The sequence below is a fragment of the Acromyrmex echinatior genome, chromosome 17, assembly GCF_024713525.1.
Source record: "Acromyrmex echinatior isolate Ae372 chromosome 17, ASM2471352v2, whole genome shotgun sequence".
NCBI lineage: Eukaryota > Metazoa > Arthropoda > Insecta > Hymenoptera > Formicidae > Acromyrmex > Acromyrmex echinatior.
The window spans coordinates 6,322,916-6,345,576 of record NC_141868.1 but is presented as its reverse complement, the minus strand read 5'-3'; the positions used below and the strand labels follow the sequence as shown (position 1 = coordinate 6,345,576).

At 31.9% G+C, this 22,661-nt stretch overlaps 5 protein-coding genes across 14 annotated transcripts; 2 read left to right on the top strand and 3 right to left on the bottom strand.

Moving 5' to 3' along the window:
- Nucleotides 1-2,771: 2,771 nt before the first annotated feature.
- On the bottom strand, nucleotides 2,772-11,428 carry LOC105145323 (Zinc finger protein 384). Of its 6 annotated transcripts, XM_087415240.1 has the most exons (10): nucleotides 11,043-11,406; nucleotides 9,848-10,027; nucleotides 9,438-9,650; nucleotides 8,254-8,423; nucleotides 7,120-7,442; nucleotides 5,980-6,611; nucleotides 4,956-5,428; nucleotides 4,597-4,844; nucleotides 3,788-3,996; nucleotides 2,772-3,319 (listed from the first exon to the last, which is right to left on the bottom strand). In XM_087415240.1, exons 2-9 carry the CDS (start codon nucleotides 9,974-9,976, stop codon nucleotides 3,800-3,802), a joined length of 2,385 nt encoding a protein of 794 aa, XP_087271366.1. In that variant the 5' UTR covers nucleotides 9,977-10,027; nucleotides 11,043-11,406; the 3' UTR covers nucleotides 2,772-3,319; nucleotides 3,788-3,799. The 6 variants fall into 6 exon arrangements, with proteins under 6 accessions (XP_087271366.1, XP_011053095.2, XP_087271365.1 ...); XM_011054793.2 differs by having other exon boundaries at nucleotides 2,935-3,996; nucleotides 11,293-11,428; XM_087415239.1 differs by having other exon boundaries at nucleotides 2,935-3,996; nucleotides 10,936-11,406.
- A 952-nt stretch (nucleotides 11,429-12,380) lies between these two features.
- Nucleotides 12,381-14,757, top strand: boca (LDLR chaperone boca). The gene is made up of 6 exons (XM_011054800.2): nucleotides 12,381-12,540; nucleotides 12,826-13,056; nucleotides 13,177-13,251; nucleotides 13,584-13,744; nucleotides 13,839-13,980; nucleotides 14,060-14,757. The coding sequence occupies exons 2-6, from the start codon at nucleotides 12,901-12,903 to the stop codon at nucleotides 14,126-14,128; spliced, it is 603 nt and encodes a 200-aa protein (XP_011053102.1). The 5' UTR covers nucleotides 12,381-12,540; nucleotides 12,826-12,900; the 3' UTR covers nucleotides 14,129-14,757.
- Nucleotides 14,245-14,641, bottom strand: LOC105145329 (mitotic-spindle organizing protein 1). The gene has a single exon (XM_011054801.2). It carries the CDS (start codon nucleotides 14,639-14,641, stop codon nucleotides 14,396-14,398), a length of 246 nt encoding a protein of 81 aa, XP_011053103.1. The 3' UTR covers nucleotides 14,245-14,395.
- A 1,130-nt stretch (nucleotides 14,758-15,887) lies between the features above and the next one.
- LOC105145330 (uncharacterized) lies at nucleotides 15,888-20,156 on the top strand. Of its 3 annotated transcripts, none has more exons than XM_087415242.1 (4): nucleotides 15,888-16,039; nucleotides 16,453-16,846; nucleotides 17,804-18,007; nucleotides 20,020-20,156. In XM_087415242.1, the coding sequence occupies exons 2-4, from the start codon at nucleotides 16,491-16,493 to the stop codon at nucleotides 20,084-20,086; spliced, it is 627 nt and encodes a 208-aa protein (XP_087271368.1). In that variant the 5' UTR covers nucleotides 15,888-16,039; nucleotides 16,453-16,490; the 3' UTR covers nucleotides 20,087-20,156. The 3 variants fall into 3 exon arrangements, with proteins under 3 accessions (XP_087271368.1, XP_011053105.2, XP_011053104.2); XM_011054803.2 differs by lacking the exon at nucleotides 20,020-20,156 and adding an exon at nucleotides 18,387-18,642 and having other exon boundaries at nucleotides 15,890-16,039; nucleotides 17,804-17,952; XM_011054802.2 differs by lacking the exon at nucleotides 20,020-20,156 and adding an exon at nucleotides 18,387-18,642 and having other exon boundaries at nucleotides 15,890-16,039.
- On the bottom strand, nucleotides 18,726-22,372 carry ArfGAP1 (ADP-ribosylation factor GTPase-activating protein 1). Of its 3 annotated transcripts, none has more exons than XM_011054804.2 (9): nucleotides 22,212-22,372; nucleotides 21,392-21,476; nucleotides 20,701-20,982; nucleotides 20,407-20,615; nucleotides 20,047-20,161; nucleotides 19,884-19,973; nucleotides 19,518-19,577; nucleotides 19,180-19,361; nucleotides 18,726-19,039 (listed from the first exon to the last, which is right to left on the bottom strand). In XM_011054804.2, exons 2-9 carry the CDS (start codon nucleotides 21,449-21,451, stop codon nucleotides 18,823-18,825), a joined length of 1,215 nt encoding a protein of 404 aa, XP_011053106.1. In that variant the 5' UTR covers nucleotides 21,452-21,476; nucleotides 22,212-22,372; the 3' UTR covers nucleotides 18,726-18,822. The 3 variants fall into 3 exon arrangements, with proteins under 3 accessions (XP_011053106.1, XP_011053107.1, XP_011053108.1); XM_011054805.2 differs by lacking the exon at nucleotides 22,212-22,372 and adding an exon at nucleotides 22,058-22,199; XM_011054806.2 differs by lacking the exon at nucleotides 19,518-19,577.
- Nucleotides 22,373-22,661: the final 289 nt, after the last annotated feature.

Sequence of the window (22,661 nt, the reverse complement as noted above, 5' to 3'; positions counted from 1 at the left end):
AAGAATCAATCGACAAAAGTATTCCGAAGAGTTCGAAATAGTTTGTATAAATTTAGAGTGGCAGTTCGTTTGACATGCGATCGATGATGAACTGCCGAAGGTAGGGCTTTAGAGAAGGTATCAGGACACTCGTAAATGATGTTATGCAGAATATCCTGTAGGGGAAATCCACACGCACATGAGGAATCATCAGTTAAATTTTTGCGATAGAGACTAAAATTAAGGCTGTAATGATTACATCGCAGCTGGTTAAGCATAACAATCGCTTCTCTGGAAATTTTTTTGTGAAAGTACCAAGGTTTGGCGGATTTTAGAAATATGTTATCAAAGTAAGTAGGTACTTTTAATATTAGAAACACTTTCAAGATATCGATAAAAGTTCTTATTAACGTTATGCTTAATAACGGCGAAAAGATCCGATCGTATATGAAATTTTTAAATTCGATTCGATGCCTTGGCGAATGGCTCTCTTAGCCAGAGATTGTTGACTTTTTCGTTTCTAGCTATGCCGTAATGGGAAGGGACCCAGATGAATTGAACCCGCATGCCTGCATTCTTGGCCTCTTCTAGATGTGTTCTAATAAGGGGATAAGATAATTGTTAGTGCGGTTACGGCACTTATGGAATCAGTGACAATAGTGGTAGACGTCATGTGGAGGTCGAGAGACAAGAATCGCATTGTAAATAGCGAAAGCTTCGAAAAGGTCGACATGTAGGAAGAAAGTTTGTACACGAGCTCAACCTAAAGTTGAGGGGAACAGACATAGCAGCTCCTACATAAGTGTTATTATCAGTTTTTGAACCATCGATTATAAAATACTATAGAATCGGTGTAAAAAGTTTGAACAAAGGCGGACTGATCGCATTGTTTGGGAAGCTGATCGAGAATATCAAGAGAAGCATTAGGAAGAAAATGAAGTGTAGGACAGGTGAGAGTGAAATGAGTGTCTGTAGTCCGGAAGAGTATAAGAACAGTTCAAGACGCGATGGTAGGACCACATGCAAAGAAAAATCATAGCGACCGGAAAGTGGACGCGCAGATAGTTATCCCTACAGGTACTCTAAATGAGATCGCATAGCTTGTGAAGCTTAGAGACCACTAATGCTCATTTCCAACTTTAATTAAGAAACTCCTTAGGATTGAGAGGATGAAGGGAGAAGGACTTGAGAACATTATCAAATTTAGAACGAGTCTCAAAGTATGAAATAATTTCAGTAATCGTATAGGTATAAATCTGCTTCTGCCACACATATACTGGGCACTTGGGGGAGTAGGGAAGGTGCTCTTTTCCGCAGTTGCAGCACGAAGGTGTCATCTGCTGGCGAGGACAGTCCAGGATTGGGATGTTTAGGGTGTCCACAACAAGCACATCATAAGTAGAGGAAAACTGGAAACATAGAAACAGGTTATAGAACGTGACAATAATTCTGCAAAATTTAATCATGACAATGCGCGAAGGGGGGGGGGGGATAAAGATCAACTCTCTATTTTTCCGTTTTCTGATATTAAGATGTTTACCGAATAGAATCTTATAGGAGTTGAATTCTTTTTTGTTTTTTTAGCTTTAATCTACAATTGTATGTCAAGATCTATAAATAATCGACGTGTACTTCACTTCAACTGAAAATTGTAAAAATGTATACAAAAAATATTATTTAGGCACCAAGACTCGTCTTGATTGAATGTGACCCTCTGCACTCATTTGTGTTCATACATCTATTTCTAGTGTTTAATACGTATTTATAAAATGTAGACAAAGAATTTAAACTGGTGCATTTTTAAAATGTTTGAAACCGGCTGATGAATAAGGATAATTTTTAGGGATGCACCAGATATCCAAAAAGTATCCAGTATCCGATATTATCCGACACTTTTACTATCCGACCGAATATCATTAATATCCGAAAATATATTCGGTTAAAATTTTATATTATTGATTTTGATTACTGATTTTTTATTATATAAATGTTTTATAAATAAGTATATGTATATTCATGCTATAATATCTTGTATCTTGTTCTAAAGTTACAATTTTTTCTCTAGTTTTTTTTTAAGACATTGTCCCAGAATTCAGTCGAGTATCCAGAAAATATCAGATATCCAACTCGAAAAATTGTCCTCCTGTATATACAATGTTACATTCTTTTCGAATATCCGATATCTGATAATTTTATGATCCAATGCATCCCTAATAATTTTTTTTGCGCAGGAAAGGAACAGATGCAGTTGACATGGTGTCCGCCAGTGAAGCCAATACCAAGTGTCCTCAGATTGTTATTCAATTTTATGAGGATAGAATAACCTGGAAAAAGACAAAAATAAAACCGTACTAGACGAGCTTCCTTGAAAAAGCCAGATTCCATATTTTTTGGGAAATTAACTTTTATTGTGATGTATGTATGCAAAGTCTTATTATAAATGTTTTGAAGCATTTGATTGATCACACATTAGAAAAATGAATTTTGTTAATTAGCTAATGAAAAAATGTTTCAACGTATTTATATAGTATCACGTTAATCGTGTGCTCTATATAAAATGTATTGTAGATATTCTCGAAGTGACTGTTTTATTATTTTACTATAAACACAATAATTGTATTTTTTTAAACATTATTCATTTAATTTCTTTCAATCTCATGATGCATTCGACTTTATACTTTAGCAGTATGTCTTTTTTTAGGTGCATGTTTTGTTTAATATTTTCTGTTTTTTTTTTAATGCAAATCTGACAATAAGCAGGAAAAAATAGAATTTCACAAAGTTCTGTTCAATTATCCTATATGTGTATTGTCGAAATTTTATTTCGGAGAAAAATATTTTCTAGTAAAAAAATTATAATATACGAAATAACTTAAAATTTAAATTGATATAATTAATATAATTTAAATTGTCGCTTTGCATATTTTAAGTGCAGAAAAGAAATAATATAACATGTACAATTGAAAAGAACAGACTTATTTCAGGATCTATGATCCACAGCCTTGTTTCATCATTTTATTGTATAGACGAAAGTCAATACAATGTGTCAATACAATTGTATTGTTTATACACACGGCCTTAGGTTTTATCAGCGTATTTTTCCTATTAATTAGTTAGTATATGTTTTTTATATATATTATACAATTTATATATACATATATATATAAATTATATGTATTATGTAATATATGTATATATATATATATAAATTGCATTGTCGGATTTCTAACAAATCGTGTCGTTTTATTTACAAAAATCCACTGGAGCACTTTATGGATGTCAACAAGAGATCAATGAGATCCTGGAGTGTCTATAAGTCCCTTGGAGTAACAGATTGTAGCTAGAAATTTATACAGAAATTAATTTTTTTATGAGAATATTATCAAAAAGAAATCTTCCTTTTAATTTACATCTCATCAGTAATAAAATTTTTTTAATTCTTCCAAAAGCAATATTGAAATTGAAATCTCTTTTGATTTTTCAATAAATGATTTCGAAATTTTGAAGTTTTAAGATTTAAAAGTTTTTTGAAAATGTTACTCATCGCAAATTATAATCGCAAGATTTCATAAAATTTAAAAATTAAAAAAATAAAAATTTATATATTTGTCTCTTTTGATTTTCTGGTAATTTTCAAACATAAATCGACGAAAGAGATATATAAACATGACATTACTCGCTGTTTACATTCAAGGTAATGTTTTAATAATAAAAGAGATGTTATCAATTGTCATTTTTGGAAAAGAAAAAATAAAATATATTAACGAACTCCAAGCGATATTAACATAATATTATACATGTTACGAACGAGCGAAAAAGATCAGAACTTTCTCGGCCGACCCCGTTTTCGGGGAGATGTGATTTTACGCGTGCTTGGCCGACCGCGTAGCTTCCGCCGCACCATTTTGGATGAGCTACCAGAAGTGCGTTGTGTATCGTTGTGCATTCTCAAATGTCGTAAAAATAGTAACCTGGATTTTATATACTTCTTGCAGATGTGGCACTTGCGTAGTTGTTCTACAAACAAAACAACATAGGTATCAATGCTCCGAATCTGTAACTCAGTTCATTATCATTATGTCGTCGTTGCGCAAGTTTTTTTTCTATGCATAATATTTGCGCAATATAACGACACTGTCGTTAATAAGTCATTGCAGAATCGGATTACTGGTACCAAATTTACTTATATCTCACTCGTTGCTTGTCACGTACAGACCGCAATATTTTAATTCAATATCTAATTTTATTAAGAAACGAGCCAATTTATATATATATATATATATATATATATATATGTGTATAGATGTATATTTATGTATATATATTTATGTATATATTAATATATATATATATATATATATATATATATATATAAATGTAGTATTATATAATAAAATTTTGAATTCATTAAATATAAATTTATACATACAGAAAAATATTAAATCATGCACATTGCAAATATATACATGTACATACAACTTTAAGAAAATAAAAATTATAACAATACGTTAAAGAATATTTCTCATTCGGTCTTATATTGAGCTTCGACAAATTAATTACGTCTAATAATTACGTTTTTTTAATTTCGATCTTAACACATATTTTTAACACATATACCTGATCTCTTAATGCCATGTTGCAAGCTATGCGCATTTAATAGAGTAGTACTTGGAAACCACCGGCCACATTCTGCACAATCGAGCTTTTTCGACTCCGAGTAGTTATTTCTTTGTTTTCGTTTTCTCTTCACTCTGGCAAGCATACTGAGTTCTTTCTCTGTCGTGTCGTCTTCATCATCCGATTCCTCTTCTTCCGTTGAATTTGGTTCTTTCTCTCGAATCGATCTCAAGGATTTACTCGAAGATCTGTCGAATAAAGAATGAGAAATTAAAAAAAAAAACTAAATATTGAATTTGTATAAAATGATATATAACAAGTGATTCAAGTGTATCAGAAAAAAATATGGATTCGCATACTTTTCTGAGGACAGGCTCAACTCGTTTTTCTTTCTCGGCACGTGTACTAAGCGAACATGACGCGCCAAGACAACGACCGCATCAAACTTCTCCTGGCAGATCTTACAAGTAAATTGCTTGTTAATTTTCTTATTTATTTTGCCTTTCGGTTTTCCTTTGTCGAGATTGAGAGCATTCGTTGGCACTTTCTGGCAAACCAGAAGATGCATATTGAGAGTACGTCGGTACCGAAAATTCCTAGAACAATACTCGCACCGTGTCTCGCCATTGAGCGTCAAACGGCCACTGGCCCATTCAGTCTTCTCGTTTTCTTCGTGATCACTGCTACTGGAATCCGAATCCCTCACCATGATAATTTCGTTCTCTTTGTCGCTAGAACATTTGTCTTTATTGTCATCTAGAGTGATCTCCACCACGTTGCGCGTCGTCTGCTGCTCTTCTTCGTCAACGTCCAGATCGATTACTTCTACGACCTATAATTTTTGACACATTAGAAAACTTGTCGTTATAAAGATTTGTTGATGCTTAAAAATGTTAATGTATTTAGATTATTTTGTGTCAACTCTTACTCTCTGAAAAGCTTCAATAACTTTAATTTTGTAATTTCTAATTAATCATAATCGTAGAATAGCTGAACGAAAACAATTAATAAGTATTAAAGAATTAATGACACTAACTTGAAAAATTTAACTTTGCAAATTGAAATATTGAAATTTCCAAGAAGAATCTTAATTTAACAAAAAATAAATTTGTAAAAACCCTTAATATTGAATCAAAATTAAATGAAGATATAACAGCGCGAAGATTTCCTTTGAAAACTATATTTATTTACTCCATAATTATATCCCTCGGAAAAATCAAATCTCCAATGAAAGTAATATTATGGAGAAAACCCGCGAAACATATAATCTTTATATGGAGTAAATATATTTTTTCAAAGAAAATCTTTGCATACTAATTACTGCACCGTTATTCGTTTTTTAATTTCTTTTTAATTTTAATTTACGCTTCTATGTACATTCACCTTTCGCCGCTTCGGCCGTTTAATTCGCCTCGTCCCCTTGATCCCCTTTCGGTTAGCCATGGCGACACGTATCGGCAATCGACGTCGGCGAGTCGTGCGCTTCTTACCGATCGATTCATCATTCATCATCGATGCTGGCTGAATAATTATCTCTCCGTCATCACGATCCACTGAAATCAATTGTTGCTTACGTGAACGTTTAACTTTCAGTGGCGTCTGCGAAGTAATCTTCGTTGTTGACGGTGGTGAGTCGGTCAACGTATCGATCAATCGCTGTCGATCGTCCTCCGAGACGGAAACGCATGTTCGGTCGATCGTTGACTGCGGTGACATATACAACTCAAATGCATCTACATCTTCACTAAACGATGATTCTTCCTTTATCGAAGATTCACGCGAGTCTTGCTGGATACTTGAGTAATCATCTTGCAACTTGTCCGATTTTTTGTCGTTTGTTTCCAACGATTTCTCGCGAGAAATCTTCATATTCTGCAACGTCGCCTGAATGTCATCAAACGTTAACTCCGATTCCGATTCATGATCGGCTTCTAAAAGGATGTATTGTACTGTTGAATGCTCGACCAATTCGTCCTCGAATTCAATGTTATCTTCACATTCATCTGATTGTTCGGCTAAAAAGATGCATTTCTCAGACTTTATATATTATTTTATAAATATCTATTAAGTACTAACTTATTATAAGTATTAATAGTATCATAAAAGTTGATCTTATATAATAAAATTTAATTGTATAATATAAAATTTTTATATTATAAAAAAAATGTTATTTTATATTTTAAATAAAAATAAATTTCTTATATATATTGTGTAAAAAGAACAAATATTATCTTCGTAAGTTATCATGTTATATATTAATTGCTTATATTTGTATTTATTCAAATGATATTTATTAGATATAATTAGAATTGTCACTTCAAATTACTGATAGCTTCATTATATAATACATGAACAATACTTTCTTCGAATAGATTGAAATTCTACAGAATAAATTATGCATCAAAAATTCAGAATAATTAATTTTATTACTTTTACATTGGTGACGCCTGATTGATCATCACCACACACATTTCGTTTTATTAAAGAAAACTACTATCATTTTACATTCATTTATATACATACCGATATTGACAAAACTGTCGTTCATCATGAGATATGTAATATCCGGTTCGTCGACAATTGTGTGAACACTATCACTAGACTCTAAATTAATCTTGTCGCTACAGTTTTGGTAAGTTTCATAATTATGTACTATTCTGCTACCATCCTCTTGCGCAATATTCTTCTCATTGTTGACTGATGCGTCGCAGATAGAAGTCTTGTCGTTCGCTTCTTCCTTACGACAAAGCATCGGTGGTTTGGCAGTAAACACTCGTTTTTTCATCTGCGATGGTTTTTTCACCGTTCGAACGGCACCTTCGCCTATTAAACGTTCCACGTCTGATCTGTAATTACAGCCATAGTTGTAGTTCTAATCTACGTATAAAAGATAGTAAAAAGACAGTAAAGACAGTAAAAAGACGCATAAAAGACAAGTAAAAAGACAGGGGATTACAATTTAATCACCTAATTGAAATCATTTTTTTCTATGCTGAAAAAATGTTAAAAATTAGTAGGTGAGCGATTTACCCTCCAAAAAATCGCTTAAAAAAGTGCACTAACTGACCAATCAACATTTTATTGGCTGAAAATAATTTAATTCGATTCCTCGATCAGTATGAATAAAAAAACGGAAATATTCGACCAATCTTAAACTAAAACAAGAATTTTATTTTGATACTGTTACTGACAGTGAAAATTTTATTATATAAGGCCGTAGATGCGCTTTCGTTTTTTGTTCATACTGATTGGATGACTCGTTTCTGAGAAAAAAAAATCTTAAAAATAGTCATTTTTCAAGTTTAGTACATTTTTTACTTCAAAAACTATTGATTTAAACAAAAAAGTCTCATAGATAAAAATGTTCATTTTAATCCAATTAATCTCATGGAATTTTTTTCGGAATTTTTATTCGAAGTTTAAATTTTTTAAACAAGAAATTGTTTATAATTATTCAACGACCACATAAAAAAATAAAGTGTATATAAATGTTTTTCTGAATAATATGAGGAATCGAATTAAATCATTTTCAGTCAGTTTAGAACGTTGATTGGTCGATTAGTGAACTGAAAATGGGGGTAAACCGCTCGCCTATAGATTTTAAATATCAAAGTTTTTAACTGAGACTGGATGAATTTATTTTCCTCATTGACTTACTTCATAAGAAACTGAAAGTTAGTCGGAGGTTCGTCGGATTCATCGTAAACGGCGACAGCAAATATCTCGTCCGAATCTTCCACGGCATAGAGAGCCAACTGTTGTCCCGCTGCAGTGACGAAAGTTGCAATCGTTTCCTCGTCATCTTCATCATCCTCAATCTCATCTTCCTGTATATTGTATTTATATATATGTAATAATTCTTACATAAATGCTACAATTGAATAAAAGCATATGACATATTTCATATCATTGTAATATTTCCACCATTTGATATAACTTCTTAACGACTTACAGGAGAATCCTTGAAACTATCCCTCACTGATTTTTATGAGCTTTGAGTATATTATAGAACAAAAAATAGACCCATATTTTTTTATCTGCTTATCTAAAAGTTTAGAGGTTGAAACAACCTTGGAGAATGAGCAGTAAATTAAAAAATTTGGTATTTTCGAAAAAAGTGAATATATACATCATTTTTTAGGGCGAGCGTGGTGTAGCAGGCAGCGCACGAGACTGCTATGTCAGAGATCCCGGATTCAATTCCAGACAGAACCGAAAAATGTTTTCGAATGCTCGTAGCTCCTCTCAGAAGGCAATGGCAAACCGAGAGTATCCTTGCTAAGAGCACTTCTCTAATAAATCATCGTTCGAAATCGACGACATTAAACTGTAGGTTCTATGTGACTGTACAACCAGCGTGCGCATCACAGGCATATGAGAGAAGTCATCACGCTCAATAGGACTGAGAAGGAGGAGGATACACCGTTTTAATAATCTAAAGAAGTATAAAATACCAGAACTTTTGAATAAAAAACTTTTACATAAAATATTTTTTCTTATACCTGATAGCTTTAAAGATATTCTTTGAAAATGAAAAATCCATTATTTTCGAGAGGTTGCTTTGCGACATCTAAACTGTTTACTTTAAGGTAAACAAATAAAAAAATATGTATGTATATATATATATATATATTTTTTTTTATGATGCACTACATATCCAAAGCCCATCAAAATATAGGGGAGGGATAATTTCATCGTTTATCTTGATATAGTATTTAATATTTAAGAATTAAAACCTTACTTGGCTGAAGTTCTTTAATTCTATTGTTTGTGTAAAACAATTTGCTGCTAAGCACAAGTATAATACTTATCGATTAAGTATCCGATTTTTGAATGTGTACCTTTGAAACAGGTACCTCAACATTTTCACAGTCCCACTTCTCGGTAATCGACGAATCGTCTGATAATGGAACAATATCTATGGATTCGTCAAATCTAGCAGGTGTATCGTCGCAAGTTTCTAGATCTTCTTCAAAGTACACAGACTGGGTCTGACAATCGACTTTACCTGACAAATGTCCATTAGCACTCACAATTATCTCTTCATTGACAGTCTATAAAAAATAGATAGGAATCTTATAAATACAGTGGAATTGATTGACTTCAATTCAAAGATTTATCTTTTATTGCTGCACTGGGCTACACTAAAACTTTTTGTTTTCACCAAACTTAACATACATCTATTTTACATTAAGTATACACCAGTTCAGCTATAAAAAAAAACAGACATCAAAGTTATCTAATTCTTTACCAGATTTTCTTTGATATTGTCATGATTTAATGGAGGTGCGTGTTTTAATTCATTCTCCATAAAATTAAATTTAGTGATTATTCCTTGAGACACCACTTCCCCACCATATGGCTCGCTGGTGACCGACATTCCCAAGGATAACTCAATTCGACTAGTGTTGTTGAACAATCATGTTGATATCTATAAAAATACGCAAAGGTCAACAAGCGTGTTAATTAAAATATATTTAAATGTATTTAAATTTTAGTTAAATGTTAATGTATATTTATTGTACACACACACACACACACACACACACACACAAAATACTTAATTTTTATAAAATTTATGTATGTATAACTGTATATATATTTATATATTAATATATATAAATAATAAGTCCTATTGTGATAAATATTAATTATTTAAATTAATTTAATATATATTAAATATATGATTAATTAAAAGTAGTATATTCAACTGTTTTAAATATTAATTTAAACAGAAGGTCTCTCTATTTGTGATGTTTAAAATCCCCGAAAATTTTTGCATTTCAATATATATTATAATTATTAAATATATATTATAACTATTAAATATATATTAAATCATTGAAAAGAAAAAGAAAACAATGCAAAAAAGGCAAGCAGCACAGAATGTATCTTGAAACAAAATTAAAATTATAAAAGTGGACAAACCACTAAACATTTACAATTTCATTGGCTAATATTTAATGAATTTATTCACTTTTATAATTTTCATCTCAAAGTACATAACTGAGCCTAAGATAAACAGTCAACCTCCAGCTCCAGGCCTATTAACATATGCATGTATGTGCATGCATATACATACATACACACACACATACACACACATATATATATATACATATATGTTTATATAACATATTTCAAATATTAATAAGTTCATGTATGGTGTAATCTATTTTAATATATGGTAGTATATAATATAGTATATATGATGGTAGTATATAATATTTCTACAAGTGAAATTTGCCAATGCGTAAATTAGCGTCATTAAAATCCTAATTACTGACAGCTTTCACTGGTAAATAACGTCATTATTATTGAGGAGAACAATTTGTTTACATTTGTATTTATTGTTTCTCGTTCTAAATAAGTAAATTCACAGAACCGCAATCATCGTTCCCCAAGAAAGATACATTGTAGTCCTAAGTGAGTTGCGTAAACCGTACCGCTTGGAGGTTATACTAGTCTTGCGATCGCGAGTCAGGACGAGGAGATAAGGCGGGATAGCCGGAATGCATACTTGCTCGTGTACATAAATACGCGCACAACGGACGCTTTTGTTTTTCCCTTTTGAGAGAAGTGCGTCGCATCGGCATTCAACATTCACCAGGCTTGCGACAACAAACGACATAACATCGCATGGCACAGAGCACAATGGGACTTTAAAGTCTGAAGTTTAACTTGGACCGCCTGGACCTGGACTTGAAGTCCTCGTATACTGCATACAGAATATAGTTCGCCGCAATTCGCCACCGTCATCGACTGCAGGCAGTACAGGACTGACAGCCAACCAGCAAGGCGATATTGTTTACGCCTGTCACGTTCGCAACTTCATTTTTCTTGTCCAATAATTATTTTTGAACAAATTTGCTAATAGGCTGGGGGTCGATAGTGTATCTCGAAACTTATGGCTCCTGCACACTGGACGCAGAAATGCTTGCCGTGCGACAAAATGAGACGCGGTAGCCAATGAACACATTAGAAGCTGTAAGCTTATTGGCTACCGCATCACATTTTGCCGCGCAGCAAGCATTTCCGCGGCCAGTGTGCAGAAGCCATTAGGGTGAAATCACATCATTGAAACAATCAATTAGCGCTATTCGAAATAACGCAGAAGAACGCCGATTGGTTGCTTCTATGATGCATTCTCTATTCCGCAGTCATTTTCCGTACCGTGTGATTTCACCCTTAGGCCCGTATTCAGAACGTGCTTACAGACCTGTTGTTCCACCTTTTTTGGTAGATAAATTTTACCTGTTAGGTAAATAACAAGATTACCCAATTACATGCGATTGCTAGATTTACTTAACAGATAAAATTTACAAAAGGTGAAACAATCGACCTTTGATGCAGCGTTGCCAGAGAGTTGATTAACTGCACTCACAGCAGAGAAAGCAACTTTAGGTCATTGCATAAAACCCCAAAATATTTTTGCATTTAAAATGAGATAGATATATATTTGACTTTGAAAGAAAGAAAGCGAAGATGTCGAGTGCAAAAAGTGCAAGCAATGCGAACAGATCTTTTGTAATTGTAAAATCCTTAAATATGATTTATACATTTAGATCGCACTTATAAAGTTTGTTTGCATCGCATGCTTGACCAATCAGAAGAAAGAATTTTACGAAATGACCAATCAAAGAACGTGCCAAAGAATTTGCAGTGATCTGCACCCAAATTTCTAAACTGGAAATAAAATCCCTATTTCAAAATCTGGTTATTTTTTATTTTTCTCTATATTTATATAGTTGGTACGAAGTGCTACGTTGTGCGTCCTGTGGCAATATGAAGATAGCAGAGAAAATTCTTGAATATGATTGGTTTATACATTTAGATCCAAGAAGAACTAAGGGCAAGACCGATCATATTAAAGAATTTTACAACAGTTGCAAAGCTGCTTTCTCTGCTGAACGTAGCTGATGTATCGTAGAATTGCGACTGAAGGTAATAGATCGACGTTTTTACTTGTGTTTGTTATATTTTTTATGTGTTGTTAAATTCAAATTGCTCGAATTTTAGTGTTTAGCTAAACTCTTCTTATATTGCATTTTGAAGAACGTCGGAATAGGCATAACCTTAATACTTGCTATAATTGATGTAACATGATTGATTCTGTGGCATTCCAATGTCACAGAATGTTTAGTTGATTTTTGATTGTTAAACGAAAGTTCGAATTAAAGGGAAAATGCTAATTTAATTTGAATAGAGGGCTCTCTTCCGAATTTTCAGAAACACGCCTGTGATGTTTGTAGCGCATCACATTACAAATCATTCCTAAAGACGTGATTTTCCATTATTTGCAAAATGAAATCGAGACTTATTGTCCTGGGCTTATTTATGCTCTTTGTTATGGTGATGTCCACGTCGGATACTAAAGAGCGAAAAAAGAAATCATGGAAAGACAAGGACATGATGTTCATGACGGACGCTGATGCAGAGCGTTTGCTGGAACAGTGGGAAGTATGGCCATTATATTGTATTCTCAGATAAAATAAAATTCGTTCTTTATCTTTGTGTGACTGTTATATCAATAAGACGAAAGCAACGCGAGCGAATTTTTTGATTAATGTGATATCTTAGGCAAACGATGAACCTCTGGAGCCAGATGAGTTGCCGGAACATTTGCGACCTGCTCCAAAGCTAGATATATCTAAGGTAATATATCATTTTACATGAAAATCTGAAACCATTGTTTAATCCTTTACTGGAATGTAACTTTAAAAGCATTGTTGATTTTTTTACTGTAAATTTTGTTAAATTTAAATCTGTAAAAATTAACTAAAATACAATCCAACTTCTATCATCAGAAAAGCTCATTGTTAAAGTTTTGACAAATATGTAAGAATTTTTTCTTATTTTAAAAATTGGTACAATAAATTTGTTCTATTTTTCAAAGACCTCTATTGCTGATGAAAAGTTAAAATTCATGTTGTTGACAAAGGATATGCATATATACAAATTCATTTATTTTTAATTATCCATTGCAGCTAGACATAAAAAACCCAGAGAGTATGCTAAAAGCAACGAAAAAAGGAAAAGGCGTTATGATGTTCGTAGATCTTCAGTCAAATATTTCAGAGGAGCAAGCAGATGTCATGACTCGTATCTGGCAAACTGGCCTACAAAATAATCATATCATTATGGAAAGGTACAGCATTGTTGCACCCAAGATATGCTCAGGCACTTTAAAAGTATTCCAAAATAGAAGATTAGTTAAAATATTTGAAATGTTTGCTGTGCAGATATCCAATTGAAAATAAACGTTTCATATTCATGTTCCATGATGGAGCTCAAGCTGTTGAGGGTAAAAATTATTTACTACAGCATCCTGAAGTGGCTCATGTCACGATCGATGGACAATCATATTATCCATCACTAAAGGAGGTAATGATATTGACGAAATCTTCGGGTGTTTGTAAACTTTCTCGTGTGAGATATAAAAGAAACATTTGTCTCTTTCCAGGGAGAAAGCATTATAATTGACGAGTCGATGAAAAAGCCAAGTGCCAAGAAATCGAAAAAAGAATTGTAATCTTGCGATTAATTTTTGAAATGTTTTCCATTTGTCTATTTTTGTACAAAAAGTATATTTTCGAGAAATATTTTTTTCTACTTTGTTTAGAGAAACCAAATTATTTCTATCAAGCGTTAAGTTTATACCGCATGTTTATTAGTTTATTCATATAATAAATAAAATATCATACATATTATCTACATTCAAGAACATATATTTTTTTAACGCAAGATAAATTCTGTAGAGAGTGTGGGAGGGCAACAATAGTGTCATACTTGTTCGCGTTCACTTGGCTGTGCTAGTTTTGCTGGCGGAAGACTCCAGTTGTCCGTCGTTCATCGCCTTGACTTCTCGTTGAAGTTCCTTTACCACCGTCGCAAGGGCATGTGGATTTACTCCGTTTTCACACAGCCTAATACAGATACTCAAAGTGGTCGGATCAAGATTCGTGTTCAGCAGCTTAGAGATCTGGTAGAGAGTCTGGAACGTCTTACGAGCGGCGTTCACCTGGTGATTCACAGGCTCCGGCATGCTGACTCGCTTCCGGTCCTTTCTAGAAACAAGCAAAGCATATTCATGTTACAATAAACATTTCTCTGACTTGTTATCATTTTTGGAATAATAAATAAATTTGATTGTGCTCAGAAGTTTTTTTAAATATAAATAACTATTAATTTGCTAAATTGTGTATATTTAATATAATATAATTTACATAATCATTAATTTACAATATATCCTTAATATAATAATTATATTAAAAATATATATAATATTTAATAATTTTTATATTTAATATTGAAATTATTAAATATTAACAATTTAATATTTAACAGTTTACAGAATTTATGTATATTATATCTAAATTTATTAAGAATATATCCTTAATGAAATAGTTACATTGAATATTAATATAATTACATAATTACATAAAAAATTTTATATATATTTACATTATTTACCTAATTATTAGTATTACAAATGTTCCTATTATTTAACGATTTAAAAAGTTTATATTATATATAACTTTTTTAGATTGTCAAATTTAAGAATATATTTTCACAGGGAATCTCAATTATTAGTATCAGCTCTGCTCTTTTTCTTTGTCCGAATTGCAACTATGCAAGGATTGATGTCAAAAACGAGACACGCCATTTGAGACAAGCTATTTTATAATTCTGAGAGAAAACGAATATCTACTAACAAAGCTTCCTTACAATTGGATAGATGAAGAAAAACTTCTAACGTGATCGGAGATTAATTTCTCTCAGGTATTTCTTACAATAAAAACCGTTTACCTATTTAAACAAGACATTCTTTGTCTCTTTCCCTCGCGTTTCAAATACTCACTCGTCGATGTTGGACAGTTTTATGACAGGAGGTCACAAACATCCGTTGAAAAAAAGGGATCGTCTCGTTCCCAGAAGCTGAAGGCTGAAGTTTGCAGAAATGTGCAAAAACCGCGATGTAAAAACATAAGTAAACGCAACATTGGCTTCTTCGTGCGGCGCACACAAATAGACCTGGGGGAATAATAATAATAATTATATGTCACATGGCAGCCAACCTTTAAACATAAAACGAACGATTAGCTACTGTATGATTTTTATCATTTTTTACCAAAACCAATTGTCCGGAATGGCCGACTGCCGTCAGTTGCTGTCAACTGGCTTGACCGGGAGTGGCTCGGCTCGGTTCGATTTGCCCTGGATGTGTGCGGGGTTCTTTGCCGAGTTGCGGGAGGGGGGGGGGAAGAGGGGTTGACGCTCTTTCTGATTCTAGTTCTTTCTATCTCTTCGGTTTGATTCCTGCGAAGGAGTCTGAGAAGCGACTGGCTAAGTTTACCTCGCCAACGAGGACCAAGGCTATTAAAACACAAAAACAAGTTGCTGCCAACTTTACTATGTGACAACAATTTGTGGACGGAATAAGGTACTTGTTATTGAAAAAACCTTATAATTATGGTTGTGACAGCACATCAATTGCACGATAATTAACAGATAAAGCTAAACATATATACATATTTTAATGCATTTGTCTTTTAAAAAGTATGTTGCAAATTTGAGGAAAAACTCGTGGAAAGAATCTTAACCTAGTCTTGGCATTTATGCACTGGGAAGTCTTATTGTATTGATTAGAATTCTCAAATTCAATCAGAAAGATATAGATCCAGATACTTATAGTAATCCAAACATTTTTGTTGAGATAACCAGAAATTCTATATTGATAACCAGAATTCTGATTGATATGAGAATTTTTGTTGATACATTTTTTTTCAAGGTAGTTCTCTTTAAGATCAATCTAGTCTCATGTTAATTTCAAAGTATGCTTTTGTATTTCTGTAGTGTGTCAGAAATCGTTTATTAGCGGAACAACCATTAAAATGGAGAAAAATGAAGATGACAATAATAAAAGTAATGACAACAGTAAAAAGAAAGAAGACAATCTTCCTTTTGGTAGCAAAGAGAACGCCATTACAGTATTGAATGATCTCTTTAAACACGGACAGAATCTTCCTTTTAATAGCATTTTGGGCACATCTATAGACGAACGTCAATCTAAACTGGATTCAGCGCTCGAATTGACAGAGACTTTCCTTAAGAACAAACCTTCGATAGTTGGTTGGTTACGTAGTAATTTATTTGAGGAATCCAACTTTAATGTACCTATGGCATTGTTATTCATCGCATTGTATGAGCAACATTCATTACCTCAGAAGGAGACAGAATGTGACTTTAGGTATGATGTAGAAAGCATCAACCCTTCTTTTTATTTTGAAATGTTTTGTACTGTATATATAAATTTTATGTTAATACTATTTTATTATAAAAAGTGTAAAAGTTTTGTATTACATTAATTAAGAGTGGTTTGTTTCTTTGTATGTAAAATTTACTTATTAATGTTGTATCGCTCGATGACCTTCTAGGATCAAAAATATCTTCTGTTATTTACACATTTATTACAATTTATTACAATTTTATTAGTTCTATTATTCTGCTAATATATGAATCTATTGATACTGAATGAATATATATATATATTGGGTCATCTAAAAAGTATCCGCGGTACTTTGTCACTAGATATATGATACATCTAGTGACAAAAAACCGCGGATACTTTTTAGATGATCCAATATATACACAAAATATTTAGCAACACGGATAGGACAAAATTTAAGAAGTATGCAAGTCTAAATATTAAAATAAGATGAAATTCAAGAATATCAAAATTATGCGCGCAAATTTGACTCCGTTTTTTAATTATAAATATTTAAACATTTACATTATAGGCACTTTTATGTGAATATTTAAACATTCAGAATATTACAAAATCAAGAATAACAAAATTTCGGCAGAGATTTTGTAAATGCCTAAATATGTGTTTGATACTTTTTACATGTATTTGAATATTTAAACATTTATGATTAAAAAATGAAGACGAATTCGCAATTTTATTATTCTCAATTTTCACCTTATTTTTTTTAATCATCTAGAATCAATCCTTTTGTTTCATCTACTGTAGAGTACTCCGTATATATTTAAAATAATATATATATATATATATATATATATATATATATATATATATATATATATAAAACATGTATTATTTAATCAAGTCTTCATATCAAATACTTCAGTTTTTGAATCCATAAAATTACTGAATAATTGACGATAATTGATGTATAATTTTCAGTGAAGTGTACCAGTTTCTTTATAAAATGACGACGAATCAACCAGTACCACAACTTTCATATAATTCCACGATCGTATTACACAAACTATTATCAGAAATAATAGACGAGATATGGCCAAACACACAACCGGATCTTCTGAGATATCTAAGTAAAATACATATTTACAGTAGATCGCCAATTAGAAGAACATATACACGAAAAAAGTTAGTTTCTTTTATTTATATTAATCCTTAGATGGTATGCCTTTATGATTAGACTTCAAACTGAATTTTATAATTTTTTTCATACACTTAATTATTTAATTTATTTATACAATGGTATAAACTGCGTTTTGTTCATCTGTGTTTAATAATTGTATTATCGAATGTGTTTTCATTATAGAATGAAACTTTTATGCATTTTTTAAAATAAAATTTTATTGTTTTTGTAATTATTTTATAATACACAGTGTGTACAACAATAACGCAATCGAAAAATCTTTAAATGACTTCGCATTTACGACGTTATGACGTTTTTAAACTCTTGGGTATCTGAGGATTAATTTTTATAGTGATATGGCTAAACAATTGTCATTTATTTCAGGAATGCCGGATAAAAGAAAATAGCAGAAACTGTTCGTCTTAATTAATTAATTAAAAAAGATCTAGTAAAATGATAGAAATTGTAGATTTATAATCTTGAATTCTTCAAATTTTTTAATTTTTTTTTTGGAGTTTGAATATTCGAAATCCTGGAAAGAATTGTAAGACTTGGAAATAGATTACGATTTTATATTTATATAATTATTGTTTTATATTGTACAGTTAATATGTTAATAATAATTATGATTTATTACTTATTTATTATATTATGAATTATTGAACAAAATTATATCCTATTTTACAAGGAAAATAGGTCACTTCATAAGAAACACATCTCATATAAATGCATGTATCTGTCCTTTAATTCTGTTTAATAATCTTTAAAATTAACATATACCGATATCCTCATTTCCTAATTCGCGCTAATGATATCAGGGTTAATTATTTAATATTTCCCAGGCGTCGTCTTCCGCTTTCGAGTTCCAATTCTGTTGTGCCTTATTGTCCGTTTCGAAATTGATCAATGATTCTTCTTTTCTCTCCGCCTTTGGTTGTCTCTTTGAAGTTACCGTCTTGCTCGTTTGTTTCGTATCGTTGTCCCAATCCCAATCGCAATTCGAGGTGTTGGAAGAATCTCCAGCGGAAATGTTGCTTCTGAAATAAGCAAAGAATAAATTTTGAATAAATCGATTGTATTTTACTTATACAGACTTAATAATTTATTAAATAAATAATAATCTATTAATAATTTAATAAAAGTTTATTTTATATGTAGAAGCTTAGAAGATACATACTTTGAACTGGAGCTTCTTACAAGAAATGATTTTTCGTTGGAGCGATTTGATATTAAATCATTATTCTGATACGTATCAGAGGAATACTGATATCGATCTGTGGAATCATATTGCCTTTGTTGTTCCGCTGAATTGGTCCCAGCAATATCACCCCATCCTCCCCGTCTCGTTATATCCCCAACCTGTGCATTATTTTTTTTTAAATTTCTTGACTCTTAATAAGACATCTATATATATTATATATATATATGACATGACAATAATTTCTAATAATTTAATTTTAACGACAATTAAAAAATGAGTAATAGAACAGAAAAAGCAAACGAAAAAATTTATACCTTTGTAACCAAATGATTGACCTGAGCTCCTACGTCCTCTAATAATGTGCCATCACGAACCTAATAATTTAATACAGAGAAAAACGAAATAAAAATGTTTTCAAAATAAGAATTATAAATTTGATAGAGAAATTAATTAAAATAAATGTACAAAAATAATAACGATAATTAATATATCTCGCGTTTATACACTCAAATAAATTTATCCATGGCAATTCTAACAATCGAAAATAAATGAATGGGTAAAAATAAATGAACAATAATGCTTTAATCCTGTTCTTCAATCTCGTTTAAAAAAAATAATTAATTTTTAATCCTTAATTAGTTTACACTCTCGAGAACCTTTTTCGAAATTTGTACACTTGCCTTTTGCGTCGCAAGTCCTCCGATTTTGATTGCATTCTCGGTAGCTTTGCTTGCTATTTTTGACGCCGAGGAAGAGAATATTGACCATCCCTACAATAGTAAGAAATAAAATTAATTCATTAATTTTAAATTACAGACATTTAGTGAACGTTAAAAATCATACACTCGCTAATGATGATACTGCGGTGTCGAATAATTCCTGAGACGAACTCTTGGGTGGTGGATCCATCTGATAACCGAAGCCACCATATTTACCTCCTTGATTAGGTGGGATATTACTAAAACGATAATATTATAATTACTTCTCCTAACTTCTCCTCCCTCTTAATGCACACTTCCATTCTTACAATGCTATCACATTTTTCGGTTCTCATAAACTCTTCAAATATTTAAACTTATTCATTCTTTTGTTTTTCAAATCTTTATATTTCCCATTTATTTGTACTCTTAATTGTTCTATAATATATTAAATATTGTATCATAATACCTGATATAGAAAATAAAAGCCAGACTACAGACTTACTCTGGACGATTGGCATTTTCATTCTGTTTCTTTGCAAAGAAGGATTCCGTCTGTATCTTCAGATTATTCGAGTCCATATTTTGATAAGAAGAGGACAGGTCGTTCTGATACGAATATTCTTGCTTATTTTTAATGAATGTCGAAGGATGAAACTCCTTCATTGTTGAACTGCTTGGACTCCAAGGCTCTCCTCTCGCCAATGTAGCGATCTAAGCAAAGAAAAAATATTTTTAAGCGAATGAAGTAACTCTAAAGGAACTCAATGATATAAAAGTGTACGATAAATCTCTTTACCTTATCCCTGTACAATGCCGCCGCCTTTGTATTATAACGCTGTGAGATGGACATAGATTCATCCCAATCGGATTGATTCTCAAAGAACTCTCGGGCGTTTCTATTGCCACCGACCTTCATCTTTTCCAGTTCTACATCCTTCCACTTGTCCATAGAGACAGAGCGGACAAACGATAAGTGTACACCTAAACCACGATGCTTGCCTGAGCATTCTAGGCATATCCAAATGCCATACGTCACGGATACCCATTGCGGATTATGGCTGCCACATTCGAAACATTTCTACAAAATGCACAAGAGTATATATAAATCTGACAATCATAAAGAAGTCAGTTGTAAGGAGCTACTAATTAACTTCATTTTCTTAATAGGTACATATTAATAAAAATAAATATACTACATATCAACTCAAAACATTGAAATATTTATTTTCTAGAAAACTTTGTTCTTTGAGTTATGGTGTTATAACAAATGAGTGATATCTCAATTCTACGCAAAGTGCTGAGCTAAAGAACAAAAATTACATTTACCTAAAATATAGAAGTCGAAATTTAAATTAAAAAATTTGCTTTAATTAAACATTTGACTGAAATTTATCTTAAAAATACTAAGTATCTAATATCTAATCTTTGTAAAAAAAAAGAGAGAAAGCACTTGATATATTTCTGATCTTGCTCTCAATCAAGCTTACATTGTTTTCGTCCTTCGGCTTTAATTCACTCAGCACTCGTCGCGTTCTTGGACTGGCCATGGTCACATCAGTTAGTCGTCAAAGGCTGAGGATTACAGTTATGTTAACAATAGTTAATCAATCTAAGTTATGTAGGTCAGTCTTCTAAAACTGGATCAGTACATTTATAGAACTTAAAATAAAACAAATATATGTTCGATATTTGGCAAAAGTAAAACATAAAAATTCAGTAATACAGGAATAAAAAACAGATGCATTGAAACAGAATATTTGAAGTCTAACAATTTCTTTGTGTCTACAGTTCAACATGTGAGATAAGCAAAAATAATTGAGACGTTAGGCAAGATAGAAAATTAAGGAATATTCTGAAAATTCAAGTTCAAGTTCAACATGAAATGTCTTAATGAAATGTTCAGAAATATTTCACTGCAAGATTTGAAATACTTCAGAAATTTTTCATAAAATATCTTTAAAAATATAAATACAACCAGGAAGTTTTGAAATATTCTTTTCCTTACAATGTTTGTATAACATTTCTAAAATATTTTTGTGAAATACTTTAATGTGACATTTTAAAATATTTTATAAATGTATACAAAATATTTCTAAGTATTTCAAAAAATAATTCACATAAATATTTCATGCTGTGTGACATGTATAGTGTACCTCGCGGCTATGATCGTTAGCTTCGATGTGCGAGAAAGTAAACGGGGCAATGATTGAAACGTGGGAAATTCATCATGGCATTCCAACAGCCCTGAATTTCGGAATGCCGCGGTATCGTTACGATCATTACGCGATAATTGACAAAGACGTTCACCTCGAGACTACGAAGTCATTATATCGAATGGTTCTTTCTTCCGGGACGGGAGGATCGGATCCTACGTGGACATATTGCAAAAGTCGGACATGATTTTTGTACCCTGGGAACCAAACTGCTGAAACTTGGCGACACTGGCGTTGTGATTGACGTCACGCGGAGAAGTTAGGTTAGGTTAAGTCATCGCCCGCGGGTGATTGCCCGGGAAATTTCTAGCTGTATGTAAGTACAATATCCTTCGTTTTTTTATCTGGTGAACAAAATGTAACTATTAATTCTATTCACGCGAAGTGTATTCTAACGAAATAATACGGATATCGCTAATCTTAGATTAAGTTAATCATAATTTGATTGAAGGTGTAGGCGATATCATAATAGTGAGGCCTAGTTTCACAACTTATGGTTAACTCTTAACTAACCGCGGTGCAACTTATTTCTCATCTTTTTCCA

Bases quoted from the DNA above. Each gene is read 5' to 3' on its own strand.
- boca (XM_011054800.2), top strand. From the start codon at position 12,901: ATGAAATCGAGACTTATTGTCCTGGGCTTATTTATGCTCTTTGTTATG. The intron at 13,057-13,176 runs GTATGGCCATTA...GTGATATCTTAG, and splicing joins GTTTGCTGGAACAGTGGGAA to GCAAACGATGAACCTCTGGA. The intron at 13,981-14,059 runs GTAATGATATTG...GTCTCTTTCCAG, and splicing joins ATTATCCATCACTAAAGGAG to GGAGAAAGCATTATAATTGA.
- LOC105145329 (XM_011054801.2), bottom strand. From the start codon at position 14,641: ATGCCGGAGCCTGTGAATCACCAGGTGAACGCCGCTCGTAAGACGTTC.
- ArfGAP1 (XM_011054804.2), bottom strand. From the start codon at position 21,451: ATGGCCAGTCCAAGAACGCGACGAGTGCTGAGTGAATTAAAGCCGAAG. The intron at 19,974-20,046 runs GTATGATTTTTA...TTACTATTGTAG, and splicing joins CAGTATCATCATTAGCGAGT to GGATGGTCAATATTCTCTTC. The intron at 19,362-19,517 runs GTATAAATTTTT...AATAATGCACAG, and splicing joins TCAATCATTTGGTTACAAAG to GTTGGGGATATAACGAGACG.
- LOC105145330 (XM_087415242.1), top strand. From the start codon at position 16,491: ATGGAGAAAAATGAAGATGACAATAATAAAAGTAATGACAACAGTAAA. The intron at 16,847-17,803 runs GTATGATGTAGA...TATAATTTTCAG, and splicing joins GAGACAGAATGTGACTTTAG to TGAAGTGTACCAGTTTCTTT. The intron at 18,008-20,019 runs GTTAGTTTCTTT...TTTAAATTACAG, and splicing joins AGAACATATACACGAAAAAA to ACATTTAGTGAACGTTAAAA.
- LOC105145323 (XM_011054793.2), bottom strand. From the start codon at position 9,976: ATGTCGGTCACCAGCGAGCCATATGGTGGGGAAGTGGTGTCTCAAGGA. The intron at 8,424-9,437 runs GTACACATTCAA...TACAATATACAG, and splicing joins TTGAGGTACCTGTTTCAAAG to GAAGATGAGATTGAGGATGA. The intron at 7,443-8,253 runs GTAAGTCAATGA...CTGTAATTACAG, and splicing joins AACTTTCAGTTTCTTATGAA to ATCAGACGTGGAACGTTTAA.